Here is a 27,856-nt window from a genome sequence, read left to right on the forward strand (position 1 = left end):
GAAAAAATAACCAAAGCCTCTTTCCAACAGATAATGATTCCACATGAAAACCGAACCAGTGAGGCCATGTATAACAAAATGAACATTTCCCAGCTGAGTGCTATGATTCCTCAGGTTGGTGAAAATGATCTAGGAAATTTTATCTTAACTGGTCATTTTACGAGTGACTTTGCATCATGTGTGTGTAAACTTTTGCCTTGTGAAACCTACCACTCTTATTGGTTATCATCCTATTTGTCACTCACCACATAGGATATCCTTTGTGCCTCAGGATGCTTTCTTTTGTAGGAAACAGAAAACCTTCCCAGGAGTGGCTTAAAAACTTAAAGCCCATTTTCTTACATGACAAAAGTCTAAACGTAGGTGGCTGTTGGTATTGCTCTTGCTGGCTAACAGTGTTGTCAAAGACCAACGTTTTGTTCTTTCCACTCCACTCTCCTAAGTCTGTTGGCTTCTTGACTTCCTGTGTGATGACTCATGGCTGCGAGGTGACTGCCACAGCCCCACGTTTCACACCTGCCATCAGGTCAGGAAGAAAGGGGAAGGACCAGGATAGCCATATCTGTCTCTTTTAGCAGGAAAAAAAAAAAAAAAACAACCACGAAGCTTTTCCAGGATATTCCCACATATCTTCCCTTTATTTCTTGAGTAAGATTGGGAACCATGGCCATCCCTTGCCTACAGGGGAGGCCACAAGTGACTAACTGGTTTTCCATTTCAATAGTGGATACAGGAAAGGGAGGAAAAAAAAAAAGACAAGAAATGACTTTTGGGGTAGCCGGTTAAAAACACCAAGTTAGTGATGCTCTGAAGAGGGGACACATGTTACTTGTTGTTGCTGCCTATTTTTCCCTGTGTAAGAAAGGCTGCACCAGAGGGGAGGCCAGTAGTATGTGGGGCATCTGTGTGTGGACACGAGTGAATGGGGGCAGGGGGCAGGGGTGAGGGTAAGCACAAGGATGGAGTGTGTGGGGAAAGGAATGGGAGGAAGGAGTCCAGGTGGGGGTAGAGAATGAAGGAGGGAGAGCTAAGGAGAGAGGGAGGGTGCCGGAGGGGCCAGGGAGTGAGTGACTGTGCCTGTCACCGTGTGAGGGGGTGTGCTGTCTGGGCAGATGGTACAGAGCACGTGTGGAATCTATGATTCAGGCAGTAGGTCTGGGTGGCAGTGACCAGTCATTTCTTTTGTAGATTTGAGCAGTTACATCTCTAACTTTGGTCACAAATCCATTACAAGCGATGGACTATGTTCAGCCAACTATATTTGCCTTTCTCCTTGGTTGCTGCCCAACAGGTGCTCTCTCAGTCGATGTTTTTCTCTCTCTCCTCAGTTTGACTGGCTGGGCTACATCAAGAAGGTCATCGATTCTAGACTCTACCCAGGTCTGAAAGACATTGACCCTTCAGAGAACGTGGTTGTCCGTGTCCCGCAGTACTTTAAGGATTTGTTTAGGATATTAGGCTCTGAGCGGAAGAAGTAAGAGCTTTCTTTTGCATTTTATTGTGACTTTTGTTTTTCTTTTTTCATTATAAAGCCTTTCCTCGAATATCTTTGGTATAACTGTTGTTAAAGAAAGTTATATCAAAAGAGTCTTAGGGAAAATCGTGGTGCCCTTTGTGACAAATTGGCCAAAATGATCATCTGATGTAATTTACTTGCTGTGATAGCAGCAAATACACAATGTTTTTGCTCCTTATTTCTCATCTTTCTCCATATTTTCTGTCTGAAAACCTAAATTGTTCCCTAGTTTTGGGAACTAGTTATATATATTATTTTCTGAGCTTTCTATATGAATATCTTTTTTTTTTTTCCAGTTCATTCTTTGTCCTTTGCTGCCTTTTTTTTTTTTCCTGGTTTCTGTTTAGCCTTTAAGCCCCTTTGTTGCAATATTACTGAAGCCCCTGTGCTAATAAGAGTACTCTGACAGCCGTGGAAAAATTGGACGGATGAAACAACTTCAGGAACTGTCTGGTTTTCCTTATTTTAAAGCATGTTTTAGAATTTGTTGCTTTGCTACTTCAGCACTACAAAACAAGGAAATCCTGAAATCGCCCGTGAAAGAGAATTGTACATCTTGATGAAGCCTTCAGATTTGACTACAGAAAATGAAGCACAGAATGGTCAAGTCATTTTCAAAGGCAGTTTACTAGGCTAATTGCCAGGCCATAATTAAAAATCATTATTTTCTTATTTGGACTCAGACAAGGCTATCTTGCCGGGACTTATGTTAAAAAAGAAAAGACGCCTGCAGAAATCCTAGAAATAAACTTCAGCATCCATCCCTACTTGTGGGAACACTTCAACACTTTGGAAGAGCTGCTTTTCCTTTTAAGATGATATTTTCTCATGATAGAGGGAATATGTGTTCATTGAGGAAAGCATACAGAAAAGGGAGAGAAGAGATAATAAATCTACTGAAAATTCTGCCACTTAGAGATAAGCAGTGATCCTATGAAAATTTTCCAAGTGAAAGTTGAGTCTAGAGCTAGGTAAGTGTCTGTGTGGGGTGGAGACTGGCTATTCAAGGTGTGCTCCCTAGACCAGCAATGCTGGCAGCATCACCTTGTCACTTGGGCCCTTGGGAAAAGGGCCTCTTTGGGCCTCTTTCCCGAGGCCCCTCCTCCACAGGGGCTGGTGCAGTAGTTCTGAGGCAAGTCCCCAGAATCCGTATTTCAAAGAGAACCCCAGGAGAGTCTTTCAGTTAGTGGTTTGTTTTTTTTTGGGGGGGGGACTCTTACCATTGCAGGATTTTTACCTCAGTACCCAGGGTTCACTGTGTAGCTGCTTCAGAGAATGAAGAGGTGGACACCAAATAAAATTAGCAGCAGGCAAAAGTTTATTAAAAAGCCAGAATAGCAAAAGTAAGAATAGCACAAAAGCTCTCTTTCCGGAGAGGGGGCATTTGAAAGTGAGGACCCCTGACTATGGGCAAAGGACTTTATTTTATAGGGTTTTGGTCCGTCCCTCCCCACTTTTTTTCTTTGTTGGCCTGATAACTGTAGGTGCTGAGTTGTTCATTTCTGTGGGAAACATGACAGGGGAGTAGGTAGTGTTTGTTACAATTTTAAGAAAAACTTTAGATCTGAGGGAGCTTTTCTCATGGTCAGTCCTGAAGGAGTTTTTCTCATGGTCAGACGTTCCCAGCACTGTTTTAAAAAATATATATTTTTTCTACATTCAGAGATCTCAAGTCCTAACCTTTCCCTCTCTAGCTATTTTACCCTATCTTTCCCCATCATGTCACTACCTTTGAAGACTTATTCATGTTAACCACCATTATGATTAATAGTTACCTTTGATCTTTTTTTTTAATGTTTTATTTGTTTTTGAGAGAGAGAGAGAGAGAGAGAGAGCAAGCGCGTCAGTGGGGGAGGAACAGAGAGAGAGGGAGACACAGAATCCGAAGCAGGCTCCAGGATCTGAGCTGTCAACACAAATCCCTACGTAGGGCTCGACCCCACAATCTGTGAGATCATGTCCTTAGCCGAAGTCAGACGCTTAACCAACTGAGCCACCCAGGCACCCAAATAGTTATCTTTGATCTTAAAAAAAAAAAAAAAACAAGTCTTGTTCCCACTTTACAGATGAAGAAGCTGAGGGAAAGGGATTTCTGCAGCACATACCTTGATGCAGAGGTAGAGCTGAGATTGTAAACTGGGCCACCCTCATTTCTACGTCCTGTCTCTTACATACATGTTCCTGTATGGAAAAGAGACCCTTTTCAGACATTTCACTGCTAGTTTTGGAGATAGTTCCCCTGGCATTTCCTGGTTAAAGGCCATCCTGGGTTGGTATCGGCTGGTCATTGCTCGACTGCTGCTTCCCCTCTTACAGCATGCCCCCTGGCAGCCTCGTGGTATTAGGGTTTTCCTTCTGACCCAATGGCTGTGGGGGCAGTGGCACTTGCTCCCTGGCAAATGATGGTGCATGGTGCAAAACTAGAGCAATGGCATCTCCCAGAGGTGGCGCCAGAGGCTGCATTGGCCCTTGCAGTTCAGGGAGTCGGTGGCCAGGGCAGGGCCATTTGGAGGCACAAGATGGAGGCTGTCTGTAGTGAAAAGGAGTTGGCGGTCAAGGTGGAAGGGGTGAAGACGCTGTGATGTGCTAGGTCCCTCAAGTTATGCCCGTCTCTTCCTAGCTCACTGTTGAGTGATCTCATGTGAACAGTTTGAAATCAACTCTGGTGGGAATATTCACACCATGGAAATCGGCAAATTCTACAAAGCAAGTGTTTTTTTTTTTTTTTTTCCCCTCTTGGAAAGCCAGTTGTGAAACATTTACTAGTATGTCACTGGTTGAGAGGTGCTGCAGATGTCCCTCCCCTTCTGTCCTCCCATCAGATCTCTCCTGACTCCAGACTTGCGGCTACCTCAGACAATCAACCATCTAATTTGGTCTGAGGAGCAAAATGGAAGGAGGGGAGAGGCCGAGGAAGGATGGGTTTATAGAGATTTTTCTCGGGGTCTTCCTGGCAAGACCTGGTCTCCTAGAGATCATCTGCATCAGTGCTTTGTTTTGTTTTGTTTTGTTTTGTTTTGTTTTGTTTTTTAAGCAGGCTGGCCTAAAGCAAACCCTTGGAGATTTTGCCAAGCCTCTGTGATCTTTCCTGTCTTCAGTATTAGTTTAATATAAAGCAAGCACGGTGTACAGTGAGATGATTTTTAATGAACATAGGGTCGTAGAGGCTGACCTGGAAAATGTGTTGTTACGTGGACCTCTTACAGGGCTCAGCGCTGCTGAGGGTGATCTAGGGCCTTGTTGCTCAAAGTATGACCCATGGAGACCAATATGGGCCTGGACTGAGAGTTTGTTAGAAATGCACAAATCAGGCTCCACTCCAGACCTGCTGCAATTTAGTAAGATCCCCAGGGGATTCATATACACATGAAAGTTTAAGAAGCACTGATCTGGGATTTAGAAAGTCCTAGTTTAGCTGTGTTTGCAGAAAGATGAGGAGATAGAGTTTTCCTAGACCAGTGGTTCTCAAGCCTGACAAGCATCAGCACTCCCTGAAGGGCTTGTTAAAATAGACTGCTAGGTCCCATCCCATAGCTCTGATTGATTAGATCTGAAGTGAGGCCTAGGGATTTTCTATCAAGTTCTCAGGTGATGCTGTAGCTGCTGGTCTGGGGGCACACTTTGGAACCACTGCCTTAAGTGTACCTTTGAGCAGCCTCTAGGATTTGGGAAGATCTCTTTGGCTTTGAGAAGCTTTGAGAAGAACCTGTTTGGCTTACCTCAGGTAGTTTGACTTAGAGGACCTGAAGAGCAAATGTTAGTTCTGGATTTGCCACGTAATTGCTAGTCCCTTAAACTCTGTTTTCTTTGTTTGATAATGAGGATAATAACCATCCCCTAGCATTGTCATGAGGATCAAAAAAGGCACTTAATGCTCTCTTAAATGCAAACAAATGTAAGCTGTCACTAATTGACAAAGGACAGCAAAAGCTTCTTCAAAAATCTCTTCCCAGTCAGAGGCTTTGGGAAATTATTTCATGTTGCGCTCTCAATGGCGGGATCTCTCCCGAGATGTTTTACTTTCCTCTGTTTTATTTATTGCCATTTGGGGAAATTACCATGCTGCTGCAAATGCTTTTTGAAAAAAAAAAAAGATATTATGTATTATTTTGAAGGACTGTTGCTGAATCTGATTTTTGTTTTGTTTTTTGATATATGTGAGCATTAGGTGGCAGTGATTCAGTCATTACGGTCAGATCTGTTTCTGGCGTGGTAATATTAGCACTGGAAAGCTGCGCTTCTAGCACTCCGTTGGTATATTTATAAAGCACTGGAGCAGCTCATCAGCACCATTGTCTTGCTGTACGAGCTTCCCTGCACTCCATCTTCCAGCTCACGGAGGTCTTGTTACAGTGTCGTCTTAGTAATGCCTTGCCCATGAAGGCCTCACACGCTGTTCCTTTTTCGCACCCACAGATTTCTGCAAAGCATTTGGGGTCTTTTGACTGGCCAGGAAATCTTTGTTGAATTAGAGGCATTAATTTATCCCTGTGTAGCACGGGAAAAGCACACAGGCTTTCGAGGTAGACCCACCTTTATATGGTCTGGCCTCCATTGCTTATTACACTGGTTCTCCACCTTGTTTGCACATTGGACTCAGCTGGGGGAAACTTAAAAACATTATTTATGGTGGATCCCACCCTATATAGAGGTCCTGACTTCATTGGTCTAAAGTGGCCTAGCATTTATGTGGACTTTTTGAACCCCTCAGGTGTTCGTACCAAGTTGGAGATGCACTGACTATGTGGTCATGAGGAGTTACTTAATGGTTCTAGGCCTCAAGTTTCTTTATATGTAAGATAGGCTCAAGAACACCTCTCCTATAGTGGCAGTGCCCATGCTTCTCAAACCCCAGCATACTTGCACCGCACTGCTTCTTCAGCAACCACCGTCAGGCCTATCTCAACAACCTCCCCACTGAATCTCACTCATCATTGTCCCTCGAAGGGAGTACCTTCTGAACTCATGTAAGCGTATCTGCTGGCCACAGACCTCCTTCTACTCTTCACCTGCGGATCCAGCACAGCTCTTGTGCCTAGGGGAAACGTGGAGACCTGGCGTTGGGGTCAGTCAGGATCGCCTCCTTTGACACTCGAGACACTGGGCCCTGACTGCTGCCTGCCTTGTCTTCTCTGTGGCCAGACTTTGTGCCTGTCTCTGCGAGTGATGACCCTGCTCACCATTTTCTCCAATACACAAGCAATTCCTAATTATTTAGCCCATCCGGAGTTCATAATCCTGCCTCACAGTCCTATACCTTCTAGTCTTTAGGCACAGCTCCATCCCTGTTCCTCTCACAAAGCTGAATCTTTTTTTAATGTTTATTTATTTATTTTGAGAGAGAGGGAGAGCTCATATATTTGTTCAAAATGTTTTGAAATAGTCAAGACAGCCATATGAAGTGTGGCTTTATATCCACGTTATTGTTGTATTAGCCTAATCTATGTCGATAATGTGTCTTGAAGAATTAACTAATAGCATTTGAAGGATTAATTAATGACTTTTGAAAATATCTATTCATTTTATCTTTTGAAACTCCTATTTCTGTATTTGTTAAAAACATTCTTAGTATGTTATTCCATTAGTATATCTCTATGTAAATTAAAATAACTATTTTTTAAATGTTTATTTTTGAGAGAGCGAGCGAGTGACCAGGGGAGGGGCAGAGAGAGAAGGGGACAGAGGATCTGAAGTGGGCTCCATGCTGACAGTAGAGAGACCAATATGGGGCTCAAACTCACGAACCATGAGATCATGACCTGAGTCAAATTCAGCCACTTAACCGACTGAGCCACCCGGGCACCCTTAAAATAACCATTTTTATAGTATTACAATAACTATGTACTAGGTATATATGGTGAAATATATTTAATTGCTGAGAATGCGCATCCACCGGGTTAGAGCGCCATGCAAATGAGAGTGTGGGTTGTTTTTAATGGGCCAGATATCATCATCGTGTCACATGGCTCTTACATGGCTGTGTGACCCAAGAGCTATCCCAGGAATGTGTGTTATTAGTCACCATGGTAATGGCACAGCTAGGAGGGGATGGGTCATTAAAAATTCATCATCACTATTGAGTTAGAAATTAACTCAGATCACGTATCCTTCTGAGGTCAGGGCATCTTTTGCTTAGAGAAAAAGGTGACACTGAACAAAATGTAACGGATTTTTAGAAATATCTGTTACAGGCACTGCATGAATTGTTTATATGTTTGGAAGAGAATGACGACAAACAGTATGGAATTTACTCTTTATCCAGGATTTTGTTATTTATTTTAACCTCACAGTAACCCTATAAGATAGGGATCACCCTCCTTGTATGACAAGAAAGGATAAAATGATCAAGGTTAAGTGACAAGCTCAAGCTCATGTAAGTATGGAACCAGGGTGCGAGTCTAGATAAGTGGTTTTAGCCAATGTATTTCTGTTTGTTTCCAAAAGTAAGAATTCATCTGCATTTTATCAAGTCACCTAATAATTCCGGGGTATGAACAGTTTCTAGACCTGAAGGACTAGGCAGCAGTGGATTCTGTGCCCTGAGAGGGAAAGCAAAATGTTCACGCTGAGGCTTCGGGCTGAAATCTTCATTTCATCCCTCTGTATTAAGTGGTGAAAAGCTGGCCAATTTGGATTGAGCTTTTTGACATTGTATCATCTTATGTCATTTATCAAGTACAAGTTCTATAGTTTTGTATGAGCAAGAGGTCCCTCCATGGAGCTTTGCCAACAGTTTTCCCTAAGGTGTTCTACAGAGTATCCGATATCAGCCCAATTATAATAAATGTGCATTTCTCTCTGTTAACAGGACCATTGCCAACTATTTGGTGTGGAGGATGGTTTACTCCAGAATTCCAAACCTTAGCAGGCGCTTTCAGTATAGGTGGCTTGAATTCTCGCGGGTAAGTTTGAAGAAGATTATCATTGGATAACTTATACATGCCAGAACAGTCGTGTATTAACTAATCCAATAAAAATCATTTTTAGGGATGGGACAGAGGGAGTTTTGCAGCCCAAGTTCTACTTTTTTCACTTTTTGCTTTATTTCTTTTTATTAAGTTAAACCTTATGTACTTACTGTAAAGCACACTCAAGCTGTACTTTGATGAGGCCATGTAAAGATATTTGCAGCAATATTTGGGACAATCTTACTGTTTTTTTTTTTAATTTAATTCCAAGTTAGTTAACATATAATGTAATAGTAATTTCAGGAATAGAATTTAATGACTCATCATCACTTACATATAACACCCAGTGCTCATCTCAGCAAGTGCCCTCATTAATTGCCCATTTAGCCCATCCCTTCCCCCAACACCCTGCTAGCAACCCTCAGTTTGTTCTCTGTGTTTAAGAGTCTCTTAGATTGTTTCCACTCCCTCTTATCAACTTATTCCCATTTTTCCCGATGTTTTTAACTGGGTCACTTTAATTACAATATTAATATATCTTAGTGATCTGTTGATCTGTTTGTAACTATTTTTCATTTTCGGTATTCTGAATATTCAAAATATACATGATAAACATATTAGATGGTGAAGTTTCATCTTCAGGGATAGGTTTTGGTCTTTAACTTTATCTTGACTTTCGTTCAGTCTTTGATTTTATCCTAATTCTGCTAGGCCAAAGAGACCTAAATTTCCTCAGAGACCTGGCTCAACTGCCTGAAACACTTTTCCTCTCTCCTCCCGACCTGGTTCTTTGATCTTTGCTTCTTTCCCTCTCTTGTTTTCCTCTTCACTTACATAGGTGTTACTTTGTTTTTGTGTCAGAAGCTTTTGTGTAATTTTCCAATTAGTAGAGGACTAATGATTTTGTGGCTGTCTTTTTTTTTGCATTTTAAATAGCTTGTGACTTATAAAAAGTATTTTAAATTTATTGTTCTCTCAATTAGAAGTGAATGACAAATTTTATAAGCAGTGATTTCATTTCACAGACGTTTTGGTTATTAGAAGTGAGTACAGGAATTTTTGGTGGGTCATTACTACTAAGCAATAACACAATTGTTTTGGATACATTTTGGCCCTCAAAGTCACTAGATTATTGACCTTTGTACCAAACAGCATAAACCAACTATATTTTGAGGTCATATCAAAGGGTTAAGCTACAAAAGAAGTAGATTTTATATTTATATATAAACGTGTGTGTGTGTGTGTGTGTGTGTGTGTGTGTGTGTGTGTGTGTGTGTAACTCCTGTGGATCACATAGAAGATAGTACCCAGCTGCTTTGGAACTGTACTGTGAAAAGAATGAGAGAGAATGGTGTAAGAAGTAGTGTGCGAAAATCTGAGGTTAGGTATGATTAGGGATGTTTCTTGAGTGTAAAGTGCTACATATGACCTTGAATTGCCAAAGATAGTTGTAGGATCTCTTTCTCTAGAGATTTTCAAAATAGATTCATTGCTTACCTGTGAGAGGAGCTGTGTTGCCAGAAGGAAGGGGAGGAGTAGATGAATTCTAGTGTTAACCCTGTCTGCTCTGCACCAGCAGTCTGGCTGGAACATTGTTTAGGAGGCTCCTTGCACTATATACTAACTAACTTGGATGTAAATTTAAAAAATAAATTAAATAAAAATTAGAAAAAAAGAAAAGGCGCCCCCACCATGCTCAGCGCCTCCCTTCCTTGCTCCTTGCCTTCAGTTTCCATTTCCAGCACTGAACTTCGAACCTCCAAGGACAATTTAAACAATATTTATTTCTTTACTTTCATCACCAAGAGTAAACCTTTGAACCTTCCAAGTTCTGCTTTGGAACCTCCTTACTTGTTTGTAAATGTTTTCTTGTAATGGCTTAATTGGGACAGATGGAAAAAGCATTTACATCTGTTTTTCACTTGGTTCTGGGTGTGTCCTTTGCTATGACACAATGTAAATATGCCTTTTGTGTTGTTCACAGTGGGCCCTGTTCTCAATGGACTTGTAAGTGTACTGCCCAGAGCGGGGGAAGCCCTCACTGGGCAGGAACTTTGATCACTGGTTGATATTAGACCTTTCCTAGCAGAACTTCAGTTATCAGTAGGTGTTAAAGACTATCTAGACACTTGGATAGAAAAGCTATACCGTTGTCCTAATCCTTCATTTAAGGGGAAAATTGAAAGGAAGGGATAAATACATTATTTTCACCGTCAAAATATTTTCATTCACTTTTAAATATAACTAGAGACAAGCAGAATTTATTTCTTCATGTCATTTCACCATTGGCCCTACCATCTGACGCACGTATGCGGGTTGGGGTGTGCATTGTGTTGGAGACTGTTTTCTTCATGTTGTTTGAATTTTGTTCAGCAAAAGGTTTTATCCAAGCAAACCCCAATCTGGATCAATTATTTCCCACAGGTAATTCAGGGGACCACGACTTTGTTGCCTCAGTGGGACAAATGTGTAAACTTTATCGAAAGTGCCCTCCCTTATGTTGTTGGAAAAATGTTTGTGGATGTGCACTTCAAGGAAGATAAGAAGGAAATGGTAAGTGCTGCCCCCCCCCCCAACTGGTAAAAACAGTGGCAGTCCACCAGATCTCATATGGATGTGGTCAGCAGGCTGGTGTCAGCCTTCTAGCTCTTGAAGTGATGGATCTAGAAAGATAATAATAGTTTGGCTTCAAAGAGGAATTCCTACAGTACAATATTAACTAAAAACTCAAACCTAGAATATAGCCGTGGAAATTAAGAAAATTTAGAAGTGAGAAAACAAGCATGAAATCATGTCACCTAGAATCTGAATTTCTCCTGGGGAAGTTAAATGTGTAAAATCAATGCTTAGGAACAGAGACAGCCTAGACAATTTTATGATTAGATACTAGACTAGTGTAATTACAAAAGGTAAAGGTTTCCTAATCAGGCTTCTTTGTTATAGAGATGAGGAAGCTGGAGACCCAGAGGTGAAGTGATTTGTAGTATATTTAACAACTATTAAATGGTTTAGAAATAGAAATAAAATGCAGGTTTTTTTTCTACTTATGCTGTTTTCTGGAAGCTTCACAACGTTGACATTTATTTCAGAGATGACACTCTGTGTCTATTTTTTCATTAACTTAAGAAGAAATCCATTTATTTCAGAAATTCCTAAGCATATACAAAAAAGGAATGAGGAGTGTAATGAGCTTTCCTGTACCTGTGATCTGTGGTGATTTGTAGTTGCTGTAATCGCATAATGGCCCAACCAGGTCTTTCTGCTAATAAAACATGAGATTTAGTTTCATTCACCTACTCAACAGATACTTGTTGAATACCTATTATATGCCAGGCACTGTTCTAAGGGACTTGGGATACAGCAGAGAACAGATCAAAGATCCCTGACATCATTGAGTCTGATCAGTGGGGGGACAGACAAATGTGTTGCAAGATGGGTAAACCCTAGAAAAAAGAAAAAAGGAAATCAGAGTAGAGAGGAATTGGGAGAGCTGTAAGGTGAGGGTGTGTTGGGGGGGGTGGTTGTAGGATTAAATAGGGTGGTCACAAAAAGCCTCGCTGTGAGGATGACATTTGGCAAAAATTTGTAGAATGTGAGACTTAGATGTGGTATCTATCTGTTTTAGTGTGGTAGGTGGAAGGATTAGCTAAGACAAAATTCCTATGGCTGGGAGGTGCCTAGGTGGCTCGGTCAGTTAAGAGTCCAACTTCAGCTCAGGTCATGATCTCATGGTTCATGGGTTTAAGCCCCACATCGGGCTCTGTGCTGATAGCTCAGAGCCTGGAGCCTGCTTTTCAGATTCTGTGTCTCCCTCTGTCTTGTGTGCTCTCTCTCTCTCTCTTTCTCTGTCTCTCTCAAAAATAAATAAACATTAAAAAAATTAAACAAAAGTCCTATGGCTGGGTTGTGCCTGGAAGGCTCAAGGAATAGCAGGGAGAGCCAGGGGGCTGGAGCGGAGTGAGTGAGGGTAAGAAGTAGGTGCCGCAGGCAGAGCATTAGTAAGAGGATGGTAGCATTTTGTAAGGCCTGTGGACCACTGTGGACTTTAATCCTGAGTGCAGTGGGGAGCCAATGCAGGCATTTGAGCAGAGGCCTAATGTAATCTGACTTATGTTGACTCCTTCTGTGTTGAGAAGAGACTAGGGAGTCAAGGACAGAAGTCAGCAGACTAGCTAGAAGACTATTGGAGGGACCAGGTGAGAGATGATGGTAGCTTGAGCCAGGTGGTAGCTGCAGTGGCAGTTGTGGAAAGAGATTAGATTCTGAATATATTCTGAAGTAGAACCAACATAATTTGCTGACAGATTCATTAAGGGATCCAAGAGTGAGAGCTTTGAGTCTTATTCAGTGGAAGCATGGGGTTGCTCTTAACCGAGAAGAAGAATGCTGTGGGAAACCAGGTTTGGGTTTGGGAGAGATCAGGGAGTTAGTTGTGACCATGTTGAACTTGAGGTGTTATCAGACTTCCAATTGGAGATGTCAAGGAAGCAGTAGGGTATGAGTCTTGACTTGAGGACAGAGGTTGGGATTTATAGTTGGAGGAGAGAGGAAAAGATACGAAATAGTTGTCCAGGGGAGCAGGAAAGTGAGTAAACTGAGGAAATGTGGTTGTCCAGAGGCAGTAAGGGTCTAGATGCAGCTGGAGGTTATGAATTTAAAGAATCCTCACCTTTGCGGTGTGTTCTTCTTCATTTGTTTCAGCTGCACTGGAGGAGAGGCTATATTTTGAATTAGAAATTTAGATTTAGCCACGGTGGGTTTTTTTTGGGGGTGTGTGTGCATTTTCTTTGTGATGCATTATGGTTTACAAATGTCATGAAGCAAAATACCAAGGCACAATTAACTGGTGTAGGGGAGGAAAAAGAATTTCCCTCCACCCCTCTAGATCCTTGAGACCCCACTGTGATAAAAGATTAACAAGAGAAAAACAAACAAGTTTAATAATGTGCATATCTCTTAATTACAAGGAAGAGACCCAGGAAAACTGAGGAACTCCTAGAAATGGCTCAAGCCATGGCTTTAATTACCATCCCCAGCTAAGGAAAAAGATGAGAAGATGTGGGGACAGGGGTGGGCAGGTTGGTTTGGGTAGGTTACCTGGAAAAGCACAGTAAACACAGGGAAGGTTATTCTGCAGATTTAAGTCCATGCTTTCTCCATTGATCAAAGTTTCTAGAGATAGAGTCATCCTCCTCTTGCTGGTACAGGGAGGAAGATGCCCTTACATTGGAGATTTCCCTCATAAATGTTAATTTCTCTCACAAAAGAATAACTTCTACTCTGTTTTGAGAGATTCCCGTGTCTGCACCTTCTCAAAAATAATCAGACCAAAATAAACAGTATGCCAAAGAGGTGTATTTTGGGGTGGTATATTTTGCTCCCCTTCACTAATAACAATCTGTCGTAGTCATTCAGATACGAATACATGAGCAACTTGGATGCAGGAGGTCCACAAACACTGATTTTAAAGGCAAACGCATAAAGCCGGTTAAGTCATGACAATTCAAATGGTTGGTATTATGTGCTGCTATATAGTACCAACTGTGTGGTATTATGTGTTGATACGGTTGGGGAGGAAGAATTTCCTCTGCCCTTCAAGGTCCTTTTAGGTGGACCAAGAATCAAATTGACATGAGACAGATTAACAGGAGAAATCCACGTTTAGTTTTATATGAGAATCCACACAGACATGACATATTAAAGACCAGCAAGATGAGGCTTCTAGGACCTCCTGAGCTCAGGACAGGGACATGTTTGGAAAACAAAGGTGGCCCTGCTGTACGAATAGATTACTCAGGTACTGAGGAGTCTTTGTTACTAACTGTCTTCCAGGTACAGGCTCCCCTTTCCATTGTAAATGTGGGCAGCTGAGGGGTAAGGTAAAGAGCTTTTCTGAATCTGCTAGGTTTTGATTGCTTTTGACTCAAAATAATCTTGCCAAAGTGGCCCATCTTCGGGCTGTTTGCCCTTGGCCTGTACGATACATAACTATGTATTTCCTGAAGTTTGCCTTGGAATACCATAAATCTAAGTATATTTACCAGGATTATGGCTGTTTTTTTGATACTTTGGAGGAATTTTCTGCCAAGTTTGAGACTATATTTGAACCTGCAAGTTTCCTTGCAAATAATTCCACTGGAGAATTAATGTCTTATTTCAAAATACTCAATATTCCCATTGTGTGTTTTCTTTCACTCCTTGCTTAGAGTAAATGGATTGAGAATTTATCAGATATTCACAGAGGTAACATTATAAGCTCTGGGAAGGATATAAAAACAAGCATAACGAAGGTTTTTTTTGTTTTTGTGTATTTTTTTTTGGCAGTAGAAGTGTTTTAAGTAATATGAAAGGTATGTGGATTAATTTGTTTTTCTCAGTTTTGGTATGACACTCCCCTTTTCATGTGTCAGGGTGCAATATTCTAAAATAAAGTGGATTTTGGCCCTTTTCCCCATTATTTTGATATACACGGGACATGGAAGTGGTGGGATAGTAACGCAGATACTCATCTATTTTACATAAATTGTTTGCCTCCCTTAAGCTGAGCGATTTGCCTCAGGGACTACTTAAGTTGGAAACTTATAAGAGAAATACCTGGCTTTTTATAGCGTTGTTACAGGGCTCTCATCCAAGAACCACCTGGAACCACTGATTTACTTGAAAAACATTCTGTGTTATTAACTACAGCCCAAAGGAGAAAAAAAGAAAAAAAAAAAAAAACCCAGAAAGATCCCCAGTGGGACAAATTCCAGAGACTCTAACTCAGAAGGAAGGCTGCCATTGTTTGATTTACAAAAAAGATCGCTAAGCATATGAATACATTCAGAAGGTTACATTTCAGGTACTTGTCAGACTATAATGTGTACACCAATCAAATGAGGATCTTGTAAAAATGCAAAATCTCATGGCATTTTACCAAGGATCTTTTTACCTTAGGTCTGGGTTAGGACCTAAGAACTTGCATAACAAGCTCCCAAGTCGTGCTGATGTTGCTGGTCCAGGGACCACACTTGGAGTAGCAAGACCTTTGTATCATTTATTTTCTTAGGTAGTTACCACCAGACTCTCGTTCCTGGTGATTAATGTGAGCAGGGTCTGCTGGTGACTCAGACTGCAGTACTTTGTTTACCTAAGCCTGTTGCATTAATGCAAGTAACTGCTTCAGTTTTTCAAATCATTGAAAATTTCCTTGTTTACATTGTTTGAAATGGACTTTGTCAAACCCTGTGTGGGGGCCTCCAGGCTTCTTGTTTGTTTGTTTTTTCCCCTTTAACTGATTAGTTTTCCTTTGAAAACTGGTACCTAGGTTCCTCCAAAGGACTTCCTACTTCTCAGTATCTGTTTCTATAGCCTCTTAATGGTGGGATTGGCCCAATGACCTGAGCAGTTCACTTTGAGGTTTTCTTTGTAGAGGAGAAAGCCTGTCCCCCCACCACCAACCAAGGTTCTCTTCACTGGGGAAAACACACAATTCCAAGTTGCTATTTCTTTTCCATTTCCCATATGCAAGTGTGCATGTTCACACAGGCACACACATACACATTCAGACTAATTCACTCACACATAACTATGGGAGTTTCACCATTTTAATTAGAAATGGGAAGAATAGCATGTACAAAAAGGAGAATTGTTCAGTGCAAAAGTACCCAAAGAGGGCATTTGGAAGAATCTCGTGCCTTTCAGAGAGTGGGATGGGGCCTTAACTCATGTGGGACTAGCTGTGGGACAGGCCAGTTGAGTAAGAATAGGAAGTTGCAAAACTCTTTGGACAGTGGTTGTCTTTGTTACCTAAAGTGGCACCAGCCAAAAGAACTTGAATATGAGCCACATATGTGATTTTACATTTTCTAGCAGCCTCATTAAAAAAGTAAAAGGAAACAAATGGAATTAGTTATAATAATATATTTTGTTCAACCAAGTATATCCAAAATGTTATCATTTCAACAGGTAATAAGTATAAATGTTATATATTTTTAAATGTCTATTTATTTTTGACTGAGAAACAGAGACAGAGCGGGAGTGGATGAGGGGCAGAGAGAGGGAGACACAGAATCTGAAGCAGACTCCAGGCTCTGAGCTATCAGCAAAGAGCCCACCGTGGGGCTCGAGCTCATGAACTGTGAGATCATGACCTGAGCCAGTCAGACGCTTAACTGACTGAGCCACCCAGGCACCCCTAAAAGTCTTTGAAATCGCACGTGTATTTTATACTTATGGCACATCTCACTTCAGACTAGCCACATTTCAAGTGTTCATTGGCCACTTGTGGCTACCGTGTTGGACATGTAGTTACCATATTGGACAGTGCCTATTTAAAGAATTGAAGAGGGATCCCTTGAGTTCCATGTGATGGGGCTTAGTCCTTGGGTGAGTGTGTGCTTAGAGCCAGGTTTGGGAGGGCGGGGTCATTGGTCCCTGACCAACTGGGTTTCATGCAGGCCTCTGATATCAGAGGGGATGGACTCAAGCAATACCAGGATTCATGGCTTGGGAACCAGGGTTTTGAGTTGGAGTCAAGCTGCTATGTGGTGAGGATGTTTCAGGTTCCCTGGTATATGATCTTAGAGGAGGAGATAAATTCCAGATGCTGCTCTGAGGTTAGCACCTGGGAATCTTGGTTCTCACTGGCGCATAGACTGGGTGGAGTGGAGTCTATAAGTTAAAGGCATTCGGTGCCTTGAAGTTGCAAAGGACTTGGTCAGGCTGAAAGCCAGGGGTTCCAAGCTTAAACATAGGCAGTGAGTAACATTAAATAACATATAGGAGTAAAGCTGGCTAGGTGTCAGCAAAAGCCAGGGTAAGTCTAATGATAAGTAGTAATTGCCTCTGGACCTTGGTGTCTGGGACACAGTAGTGGTGAATAGGAAAGAATGTGCTATCCAGGATTCAGCTCAGGCTATTTTCATGAAAGATGCCTGCCTTGCTAGGTTTCTGGTTTGTGTGTGTGGCTTTTTTTTTTTAAACTTTGTTTTTGTTTTTTGAGAGAAGTCAGAAATAAGGATTCTTTTAAGTGTTTATTTATTTTGAGAGAGAGAGAGAGAGATTGTGTGACTAGGGGTGGAGCAGAGAGAGAATCCCAAGCATGCTCTGCGCTGTCAGTGCATAGCCTGATAAGGGTCTCGATCTCATGAACTGTGAGATCATGACCTGAGCTGAAATCAAGAGACATATGCTTAACCCCCTGAGTTACCCAGGTGCCCAGAAGAAGAGATTCTTATGTGAAATCTCCCACATTTAAAATCTTTGTCAGTACTTTGGAGGCAAAATGAAATATGTCCTGGGGATATCATTTTATGCCTTTTATGTTTGCATTCTCTCTCCTTAGTCTGCAGAACCAAATATCATGACCTTGTCTATTACCGACCTTGTTTCTTTAATCTTATTTGGAAGACCATGTTTAATTAAAAATACTGCATGTTAACTAAACATTTAACAGGTTGCTTTTATGGAAAGTTATACACAGGATATGAAGTGGGACTCCTCAAAGAATTCATGATGTATTGTCACTATAAATAGAGTGTGTTACCTCTCTCTCTGCCCCTCCCCTGCTTATGCTCTCTTTCTTTCTCTGTCTCTCTCAAAAATAAATAAAAACATTAAAAAAAATAAATGACAGGAGATTAAGGGTGTGTGTGTGTGTGTGTGTGTGTGTGAAGTATGTCTAAAGTATCACTTGATATTTTGCTTTTCCATTTCCTTATTATTTTTATTATTACTATTATTTTTAAAATAATCTCTACTCCGAAAGTAGGGCTCAAACTCATGACCCTGAGATCAAGAGTCACACTCTTTATTGACTGAGCCAGCCACGTGCCCCTTCCTTTTTTTATTATTAATGATGATTCAGACCTGAAATATATCAGTAAAGGCCCCAGGTGGGTATCCCCATCCATGAAGGGTAGGTATAGATTCTAACGATAGCCAGGAAGAGAAGGAATGGTCACCATGGGCTTATTGTGATTGCACTGGTAAGGGTTTTTATGCTTTAAGAAACTGGCAATAATAATAAAGTAGCTAACTTTTATTGAGGTTTAACTGGATATCTCGTACTCTTCTAAGTGCTTTTAATACATAAACTCATTTAATCCACATAATGGTCCCATAACCGCTATTACTGCCCCCCATTTTCCAAATGAGGAAACTGAGGCTCAAAGAGTTTAACCTCAGTGTCATACAGCTAACAAATGTTTTAGGTGGGGTTCATGCCTAGACAGTGTAGCTTTAAACTAGTGCTTTATTCCCCTGCTTCTCTCTGAAAAATCACTTGAATCTGCACCAATTTTATGTCTTGTCTAGAATGAGGAAACCAGTCATAATGAGGAGACTTCTAAGTGGCTTGTTTAATAATTAATACACCCTTATCAGGAAATTACTTATTATGATATTAAGGTCTTATAAAAATAAAAGGCACCTGTTTATTTCTTAGTGTTTTAGAGATAGGAAACAATTGAAATAGATTTGCTCCTATTATTTCAATATTTTTTTTAATTTAAACAAATTTTTTTATGTTTATTCATTTTTGAGAGACAGAGATATAATGCAAGCAGGGGAGGGGGAGAGAGAGAGAGAGAACACAGAATCTGAAGCAGGCTCCAGGTTCTGAGCTGTCAACACAGAGCATGATGTGGGACTTGAACCCACAAACCATGAGATCATGACCTTAGCTGAAGTCGGACACTTAACAAACTGAACCACACAGGTGCCCCCTCCCAATATTTCAATATTTTAAAGACAAATATAGTGAAAGCTTAATTTAAGTCCAACCAGTTGACATTGCATTTTTATGTTCACACAGTTTTCAGAAGAGGAAAACAATAAGAAACAGGCTAATTCAGATGCTATCAGAGATTTCATCTCAGAGCAACTTTTCTAGGTATATCTTTGGCCCAGTCTATACACTGAGCTCAATTTCCAGTATTTTCTTTTTTTAATGTTTTTTTTTTTTTAATTTATTTTTGAGACAGAGACAGAGCATGAACGGGGGAGGGTCAGAGAGAGAGAGGGAGACACAGAATATGAAACAGGGTCCAGGCTCTGAGCTGTCAGCACAGAGCTCGACATGGGGCTCGAACTCACGGACCACGGAATCATGACCTGAGCTGAAGTCGGATGTTTAACGGACTGAGCCACCCAGGCGCCCCTCCAGTATTTTCTATGTATATCATTCTGAGGAGTGATCCCTGATGTCTGGAATGGTGACCCAAAGCTCTGTAAGATTTCTCATCAAAAAAGGCTTTTAAAAAATGTTCATAATTCTTTAGTTACCAAGACAGAAATGTGAACATGTACATCAAAGAACAATTTTCTATTAAGTATTAATGCAAAAAAAAAATATTTCAGCTTTAACTGTATTTTCTAGAAAATTCGGTGAAGTTGGTTTCCCATTTGAACATTTTGGCTGTGTTGTTCTTCTGTGTTAAACCATATCATTTTGGCCACCTGGGTGACTCAGTGGGTTGAGCATCTGACTTCAGCTCAGATCATGGTTTTACAGTTCATCAGTTCAAGCCCCACATCGGGCTCCCTGCTGTCAGCACAGAGCCTGCTTTGGATCCTCTGTCCCCCCTCTCCTGCTTGTGCTCTCTCAAAATTAAATAAATATTAAAAAAATAAAAAACCATATCATTTTATTCATTATAGACACTGTGTCCCCAAAATCTACTTATCTTTGTTCATGTATCTCACTTCTACCAATAGGCATGTTTTTTTTTTTTTTTTGCTGGTATCACATATTTTATATGTTTTTGTTTTGTTTTATGTTTATTATTTTTGAGAGAGAGAAAGTGAGGGAGGGGCAGAGAAAGCGGGGGACAGAGGATCCAAAGCAGGCTCTGTGATGACAGCAGAGAGCCTGATGTGGGGTTTGAACTCATGAACTGTGAAATCATGATGTGAGCCACCCAGGCACCCCTATATTTTTGTTACAGAGTGAACACTGTTAAAGAAAAAAAAAGTATTCTGATACTTGTTAAAATGGTAAGGAAGATTTTATTCAGTACTATTGTAAAAAATGCTAAAACTATCACAGAGGTGGGAGAGATTAGGCTCAACTCTGAATAGAGCAAAGACCCATGGGGTTTTACATCCAACAAACTGAACCAGGGAGTCAGTGAATGGAAAATTACTAAGATGAAACATCAGAAGTAAGGGGACTTTTGCTGAAGGCAGACCAGTGTGATCAGATATCAAGGGTAGAGGATGGGGAATTTGATCAGAAATGGAGGGGGCTCTGATATCAAGGGTGGGGGATTCTCTCTAAATTGACCAGGATTCTTGCTGAAACTGGGCTGTGCAGGCTTGGCAAGGACAGGATGGGGCCAAGGTCAAGACCTAGTCAAGAAGAGGTCTTAGAGGAACCTGTCTAAAGTTTGGTCAGGAAAAGAGCCTTGGTCAATTCTCAAATCAAAGCTAAAGTCGCAAGTCTCTTCTTATACCCTAAAACATTCTGTATGCAGAAGGTTAATCTAGTTAAAGACGAACAAATCTTTTATTACACTTCAGATTTAGACCTTATTAAGTGAAGAATTAAGACTTTACTTAATGTGTAAAACAATTCACTAATTTCTCCTGTGCTCTAGTAGCTTATTTCTTTTTCCCTTTCTAGTAAAGACAGCGTTTGTGTCCCCAAGTAATGCCATAGATGACCTACAGTATCTTCCAATTTTCTGGGCTGTTCTGTATGACCAATTCCGGTAGTAATTCTTATCCCCCAAACAGGTTTCTCCTCCCATCCCATCCTATGGCAGCTGGCGCCAAAGACTTAAGTACTCACATGGGTCCAATTGCCGTGGTGGAGTTTGAACTTGCAACTTCCATACACTAGGAGTTCACCTCATTAGTGAGCCAAGATAATTGAATTGATGTACTGCCATTAATACTGATGTTCTCCAATTCCCCTGCTCACCATTTCTCTCAGTGGTTGAGTAAATGAGATGTAACTCTAATGTTGGTGGCAGAAGTCACATGAAAGTCAGTGTCCTGCATTATAGTGATGCCTGTATCCTGAGGGGTTCTTCCTTCCTTGTGGTTGCTGCTACTGGGCAGCCATTGTATAGATCAAGTTCCCTTCCGTACAAGTCATGTAAAGCAAGGCTATTCTCTCTGGCTACCATATCCCTGTCTCTTTTTGTCTGGTCAGTGGTATCAGCTATAACGTCAAGATCAGTTTCTTTGGTTCTTTGCTGAAGACCTGTCTGAATTAAGGCAACCCAAAATGATAGGAGTTTTAAAAGCCCTTTTAATGTAGTTACAAAATATTGACCTTCTATAGAAGTTACATTTTCTGCCCATTTTTTGCAAAGTGGCATTAGCATCTCATAGGCCAGCTGTACTTCTATCCATTTGGGCAAGTTAGTTCATTAATGTCTCTGTGCCTCCATCTTCCTGTTTATAAATGGTACACCAGTTTCTACTGCTATAGTAATGCTGTGTAATGATCAATCACAAAACCTCAGTGGCCTTCACCAGTGGGCAGTTATTGCTGATACATCTGGAGTCAGTTGGTGGTCCCCTGGGCAGCTCTGGTTACTTTGGCTGGGCTTCTCAAATGTCTGCGGTTTGGCTGGTCTAGGCTGGCTTTGGCAGAGCTGATCAAGATGGTTCGGCTCTGCTCCAGCTGTTGGACTTCCTTCAGCTGGCTAGCCTGGGCGTGTTCTCACAACAGTGGCAAAAGTGCAAGTGAGCAAGCAGAGACACATGAGGCCTCCTGAGGCCCAGGCTCAGAACTGGCATGAGGTCAGGTCTGCATTCTGTTGGCCACAGCACACCACGGGGCTGGTCTGGATTGACAGAGTGGGGACATCGGGCCTGCACTTGTAGTGAGAGGAAGTGCAGAGCCATACAGCAAAGGGCGTGGACAGAGGAAGGGGTGTAGAATTAAAGCCATCATTACAGTGAATCACAGATAGGGATACAAATAGTACGTCAGGTCTGTGGTGAGGACCGAGTGAGATGGTCCACATAGAAGGCGTAGCACAATGCCTGGTGCATAGCAAGTGCCCAGTGAATGTTAGCTACTGTTATTACCATGTGTCAAGCTTGAGGTTAATCCTAATGAAGGAGTTTATGCCATCAAAATCCTGGCCTGGACTGTGGCAGCTCTCCTGCACTAAAATCTCCTCTTTCTCATTTCTCTTTGAGAGAGTGGGAATGAGGGAGGTACCCGGGGTTATTGCTACTCCTGGTCCTGCATACATGCTCACTATAGTAGCTTTCAGTTGGGTTAAAGATCCTTTTCATACTCGTACCTACCTGGCCACATTCTAGAACCTGCTCTATAATTTAATGCTAAATCTGGCTCATAGGAGAGTCTCATGAAGCTACTCAAGGAGCCAAATATAATTCCTAGAACAGATCCAGGTTTCACAACTCTCTGTGGGCTAAATCTTGTTACAACAAAGGTCATCATCAGACCCCCATCCTGACAGCTCTTTTTTAAGCAACCTTTGGCAAAATGACATTCAGCAAAACAAGTAATTTATTTATTTATTTATTTATTTATTTATTTATTTATTTATTTATTTAAATATATATTTTTTTTATTTTTTTAACGTTTATTTATTTTTGAGACAGAGAGAGACAGAGCATGAACAGGGAAGGGGCAGAGAGAGAGGGAGACACAGAATCTGAAACAGGCTCCAGGCTCTGAGCAGTCAGAAAAGAGCCCAACGCGGGGCTCAAACTCACGGACCGCGAGATCATGACCTGAGCTGAAGTCGGACGCTTAACCGACTGAGCCACCCAGGCGCCCCAAAACAAGTAATTTAGATAGCTGATAGGGAATTCTTTTGAAGTAAGTGTGGACACTACTCTTGCCTCTGTCTTTGAGTGTGTTGCCACGATCACGACACATTTGGCCCACCTTTTTTGTTGGTCCTGGGTAACGTTGGACACTATTGCCTTGGCCACACGTTTTCGGCCACAGTCTTGTCAGGCAGATCTGATCAGACCTTTGGACTGAGAAGACCCTGTGCTAAAAATTCATTCACTGAAAAAAAACATTTACGCTCTCCAACAGAGCTGAATTTTGGGGGTGACCAGGCAGTTACTTGCCGGGGGGAAGTTTACCCACAGCCAAAGTCTAAACCATTATGAGACTGATTGGCTTCTAAATATTATTCTGGTCTCTGCTTCATTCCCTCTTAGAGCAGGAAAGGAGGAAACAGGAAAAGACAAGTTAGAAAATTTGAACACAGACTAACTGTTCATATCTAGTAAATAAGATCTTACTCCTTATTACCTCCACCCCAGTCTCAAGGTTTTTGATAAAAGCTCATGCTACACTCTTGCACCACCGACCACCATGCTTTATAGCATGTCTGTGGCCCAAATAACATGATATTCTTTTTTTCTTTTGGCAACATATTTAATAGCTACGCAAGTTTGTTAATCCCAACGAACTGGTGTGATTTATTTTATTAGCTTGCTCGGCAGCCAGAAACCTCAGCATTTTCTAACTATCCTTAGTTTTTCTGGCTTGACCACTTCTCTCAACTCAGTATGGGTCCCTTCTTATTTTCATGCCATTATTATATTTTTATCAGGAGCCAATTCAAACTCATTTTAATACCCAGTTACAGTATAAATAATGAATATTAATACATGTTAGTACATTGATTTATATAATGTGTCTGTTTTTAGTAAAGTGACAATTACCAGAAAGAAAAGGTTTAGAAGCTTCCCTCACACTGCAACCTATTTCTTCAGGGTTAACCACATAAATTTTTGATAACAGTTTCCATTTTTCACAGTCACTCATCAACTGATAACAACTTAAGGAAACTTGTCCCACTCTGTACGAGTAGGGACACTGGAGACTTTTTTTTTTTTTTAATTTTTTTTTTCAACGTTTATTTATTTTTGGGACAGAGAGAGACAGAGCATGAACGGGCGAGGGGCAGAGAGAGAGGGAGACACAGAATCGGAAACAGGCTCCAGGCTCTGAGCCATCAGCCCAGAGCCTGACGCGGGGCTCGAACTCCCGGACCGCGAGATCGTGACCTGGCTGAAGTCGGACACTTAACCGACTGCGCCACCCAGGCGCCCCTACACTGGAGACTTTTGAATCTATCTTGTTAAGATACTACTTAAAATTTCTAAATATATTAAAGCAGAAAGCCTATTTGCCTTTGTGCTTTATGAATTTTCTTTAAATTTTTTTTTCAACGTTTTTTATTTATTTTTGGGACAGAGAGAGACAGAGCATGAACGGGGGAGGGGCAGAGAGAGAGGGAGACACAGAATCGGAAACAGGCTCCAGGCTCCGAGCCATCAGCCCAGAGCCTGATGCGGGGCTCGAACTCACGGACCGCGAGATCGTGACCTGGCTGAAGTCGGACGCTTAACCGACTGCGCCACCCAGGCGCCCCTATGAATTTTCTTAAAATTACATTGTTTTAAGATTAATGCACACAATCAACCTTGAAGATTTTTTTCTTTTTCTTCCTTTCTTTACCTTTCTTCTACCAGATATACAATATATATATTTTAAACCACTGTTAGCCATCTGCCCTGTACCATGTTGGTATCATCCCTCTCAGAATGAATCCAGCTAACTTACCAAGTCATTTGATTTCCTTTAGCCTGTTTTTGGAATAACTACTACAATAACTGTCCTTCATCAGCATATATGAAAGAAATACAGCTGATTCCATTTCAGATTCAATTTCATTTCTTTGCTAGACACCACCAGAGGGCTAGAAAAGCATAGATAAACATGGATTTATTGAGCATCTGCTGTATGTTTTAGGAGATACGAAGTCCTATGTGAAAGATCATACCACATGAGCTATGAAATCATAAAACCAACAATATAAAATTTGCAGAACACGTTTCAGTTGTCAGGGAGCAAGAATTTCCTCTGCCCTTCAAGGTCCTTTCAGCCAGAATAAGGAATCAAATTGACATGAGACAGAGTAATAATAATAAACCAAATTTAATTTCATAAGTATGGGGAATCTACACAGCCATGAAATTCCCAAGACTGTCAAGCAACATAAGGCTTTTATGAGCTCAGGAGTGGGTTAAGGGTCTGAGGATACAAAGGGGAGAAAGACCATTTGCAGGAAAGTGAGAGATGTTTGGAAAACAAAGCTTGCCCTATTATGTGGGTACGTTTCTTACATGAAGGGGAATGTAAGAATACATTCTCTGTGAATAGCTGTCTTCTTGGTACAAGCAGGCAGTTGAGGGGGAGATCAAGAACTTTTCCTGAATCTGCTGGGTTTTGATTGCTTTTGACTCAAAATAATGTTCCTGCCAAAGTGAGCCATCTTGGAGTGTACTGCCCTTGACCCCTACAGTTTCCTCCTCTGAAACTTCCTTTAAGTTTCACACATTAAAAGTTGAGTTGGTAGGTTCTTCCATCGTGTTGCACCAGTCTCTTAGTCCTGACAGTAGGTCAGTTAAGTTAAACTCATTTTAGGAGGTGGTGACACAGGTGTGTTCTCAGAGTTAGGCCCATGGTTCAGGCAATTAGGTATTAAATAAGAGACATTTGTATGGAAACAAAAGAAAGACCATGGTTAATGATTGGGTCAAATTATAAACCACTTTGAGTCTCAGGATTTCTAGATGTCAAGATTAAGCATCTTTAGATAGAATGAGAACAGGCAGTGGTAGTCTGATTTTCCTAGTTTGTAGTTTGAATGTTTCATGTGATCTTTTTGAAAGGCCTGCAGAGCAACAGGTGTGAAGTTAGCAGATATGTAAGCTATTTTGGAGATTTCTCTGAAGTTTACATCAAGCTGTTCATGTTTAGTTTTCATGGTTTTAGAATAAAGGGTAGTTTTAGTTCTCAGATGAATCCAACTCAGAAAGATGGGAGAAAAATTGAAAACATTAATTTGGAGAGTTGTAGCCAGGCATTGGAGGAAACTAGAAGGAATCTGGATCTAGTTGAGTTTATAATGAACAGTATTAGACTTTAATATTTATTCAAATGTCTTAGTGAAACATATTTTGTCTATAATCATCTTCATTTTTTTAACCAAAGATAGCCTACTTAATACTCATTTGTTTGTGAAAAGCTTAGTTTCAAAAAACCTTGGCCTGATCATTTACTTAAGCATAGCAAGAATAACAGTTGACCATAAGACTTCTTAATTTTAATTTTTTTATTAGTCTTTTTTCTTCTGAATTTGTTTTACTGGGATATAAAGGATTGGTTGGGTTAGGAAATATCACCCTGGATTATGTTTCTACCATGGAAATGTGCATTCTGATATTCCTGGGATAGCTTCTGGAACTTCTTGGAGCAGCTGCTCTTACTACCAGCAGCCTCATTGGGTCCACTGCTGGGCAGCTCCTCCTTGGAAGAAAACTTCTGCTTTTTCTTGGGGACACTCGTGCTTCCTGCCTCTGCAGGAACCTCTCTAACTGGTTGCTCTGTGGGGAATGATTTCTTCCTCTTTGGAAGACTTCCACTGCCAGCCTTCTCTTTGAAGTCACCAGTAACCAGCTCCTCCTTGGAAAAAGAATTCTTGTTCTTGGGTTTAGAGAAAGAAACAGAGACAGATGGGTTTTCCCTTCCACTCTCGTGAGGAACTTCCTGGGGCTTTTGCTTTTTCCTTCTTTTGGGCCTTTCACTTGTCTCCTCACACTCGTCAGGGGAGGTCTACTGCTGTATTCCAAAGACAGGAGGCCACTTGCAGCTAGCAGTTTCCTTTCTTCTTCAAGCCTTTTTTCTTCTGTTTGTACAGCTTCCTAGAAATCTCAGCAAGCACTTTTTCTGCCTGAACTTTTGCCTCCTTCCTGGCATCTGGATTGTTTTGTGCAGTCTCTCTAGTTTCATAGAAGGACAGCTGCTCCTTGACTTGATCTGGAAGCTTCTCCCCAAACATACTTGTGGGCACCTTAGAGAAGCAATCAGTTCTCGAGGCAATACTGTATTTGTTTGCCAGGTATCAGAAGATGCAGCCTTTGTTCTTGACAGCTGCTCAGCCAGTGAAGGAGGAGGAGAAAATGAGTCCATATTTTGGGATGTTACCTGTTGTCTTCATGGCTCTGGAAATCTGGTCCATTTGCTTGGCCCTGGGAATTAGTCAGACACCAGGGATGGCCAAGGCTTTTTTTCTTTTTTCTTTATTTAATCTGCTTTGTTGGAACTTTTTGTAAGGAATCTCTAGATTGAACTTTGAACAGACTTTTGAGGCCAGAAGCCAAGCCAAATATTTGCCATCAGACTTCTGCAGTTCGGATGGATTTGAGTTAATTCTATTCTCTTCTCCAGGTCCCTCACATATTTTGAGGTTTTTGTTCCTGCCAGAAAGTTATCTTCTTTATTCACCGAGTAAGCAAGGTATCAGGCTAACATTTCTAAGGGGCTTTACTGGTTTCATAAAGTCAACCTTAGTTCCTTAAAGCTGTCTGGTCATATCTGAGTCTTACACATGTCTGTCTCAAATATGATGTTCCAGTCAAAGCCTTGGTAATA

The 27,856-nt window shown here is 41.1% G+C and overlaps 1 protein-coding gene across 1 annotated transcript in view; it reads left to right on the forward strand.

Annotated features, from left to right (window-relative positions):
* Nucleotides 1-27,856, forward strand: part of PHEX (phosphate regulating endopeptidase X-linked) — a 220,773-nt gene that overhangs the window by 59,661 nt on the left and 133,256 nt on the right. Inside the window, exons 10-13 of the mRNA XM_047076000.1 lie at nucleotides 31-114; nucleotides 1,329-1,474; nucleotides 8,325-8,418; nucleotides 10,849-10,977. Of these exons, the coding sequence (XP_046931956.1) occupies nucleotides 31-114; nucleotides 1,329-1,474; nucleotides 8,325-8,418; nucleotides 10,849-10,977 (453 nt within the window). The remainder of the gene's footprint in view (nucleotides 1-30; nucleotides 115-1,328; nucleotides 1,475-8,324; nucleotides 8,419-10,848; nucleotides 10,978-27,856) is intronic.

The sequence above is a fragment of the Lynx rufus genome, unplaced genomic scaffold, assembly GCF_022079265.1.
Source record: "Lynx rufus isolate CCGP_SWC_20201006 ecotype Redwood Valley unplaced genomic scaffold, mLynRuf1.p SCAF_14, whole genome shotgun sequence".
Taxonomy (NCBI): Eukaryota; Metazoa; Chordata; class Mammalia; order Carnivora; family Felidae; genus Lynx; species Lynx rufus.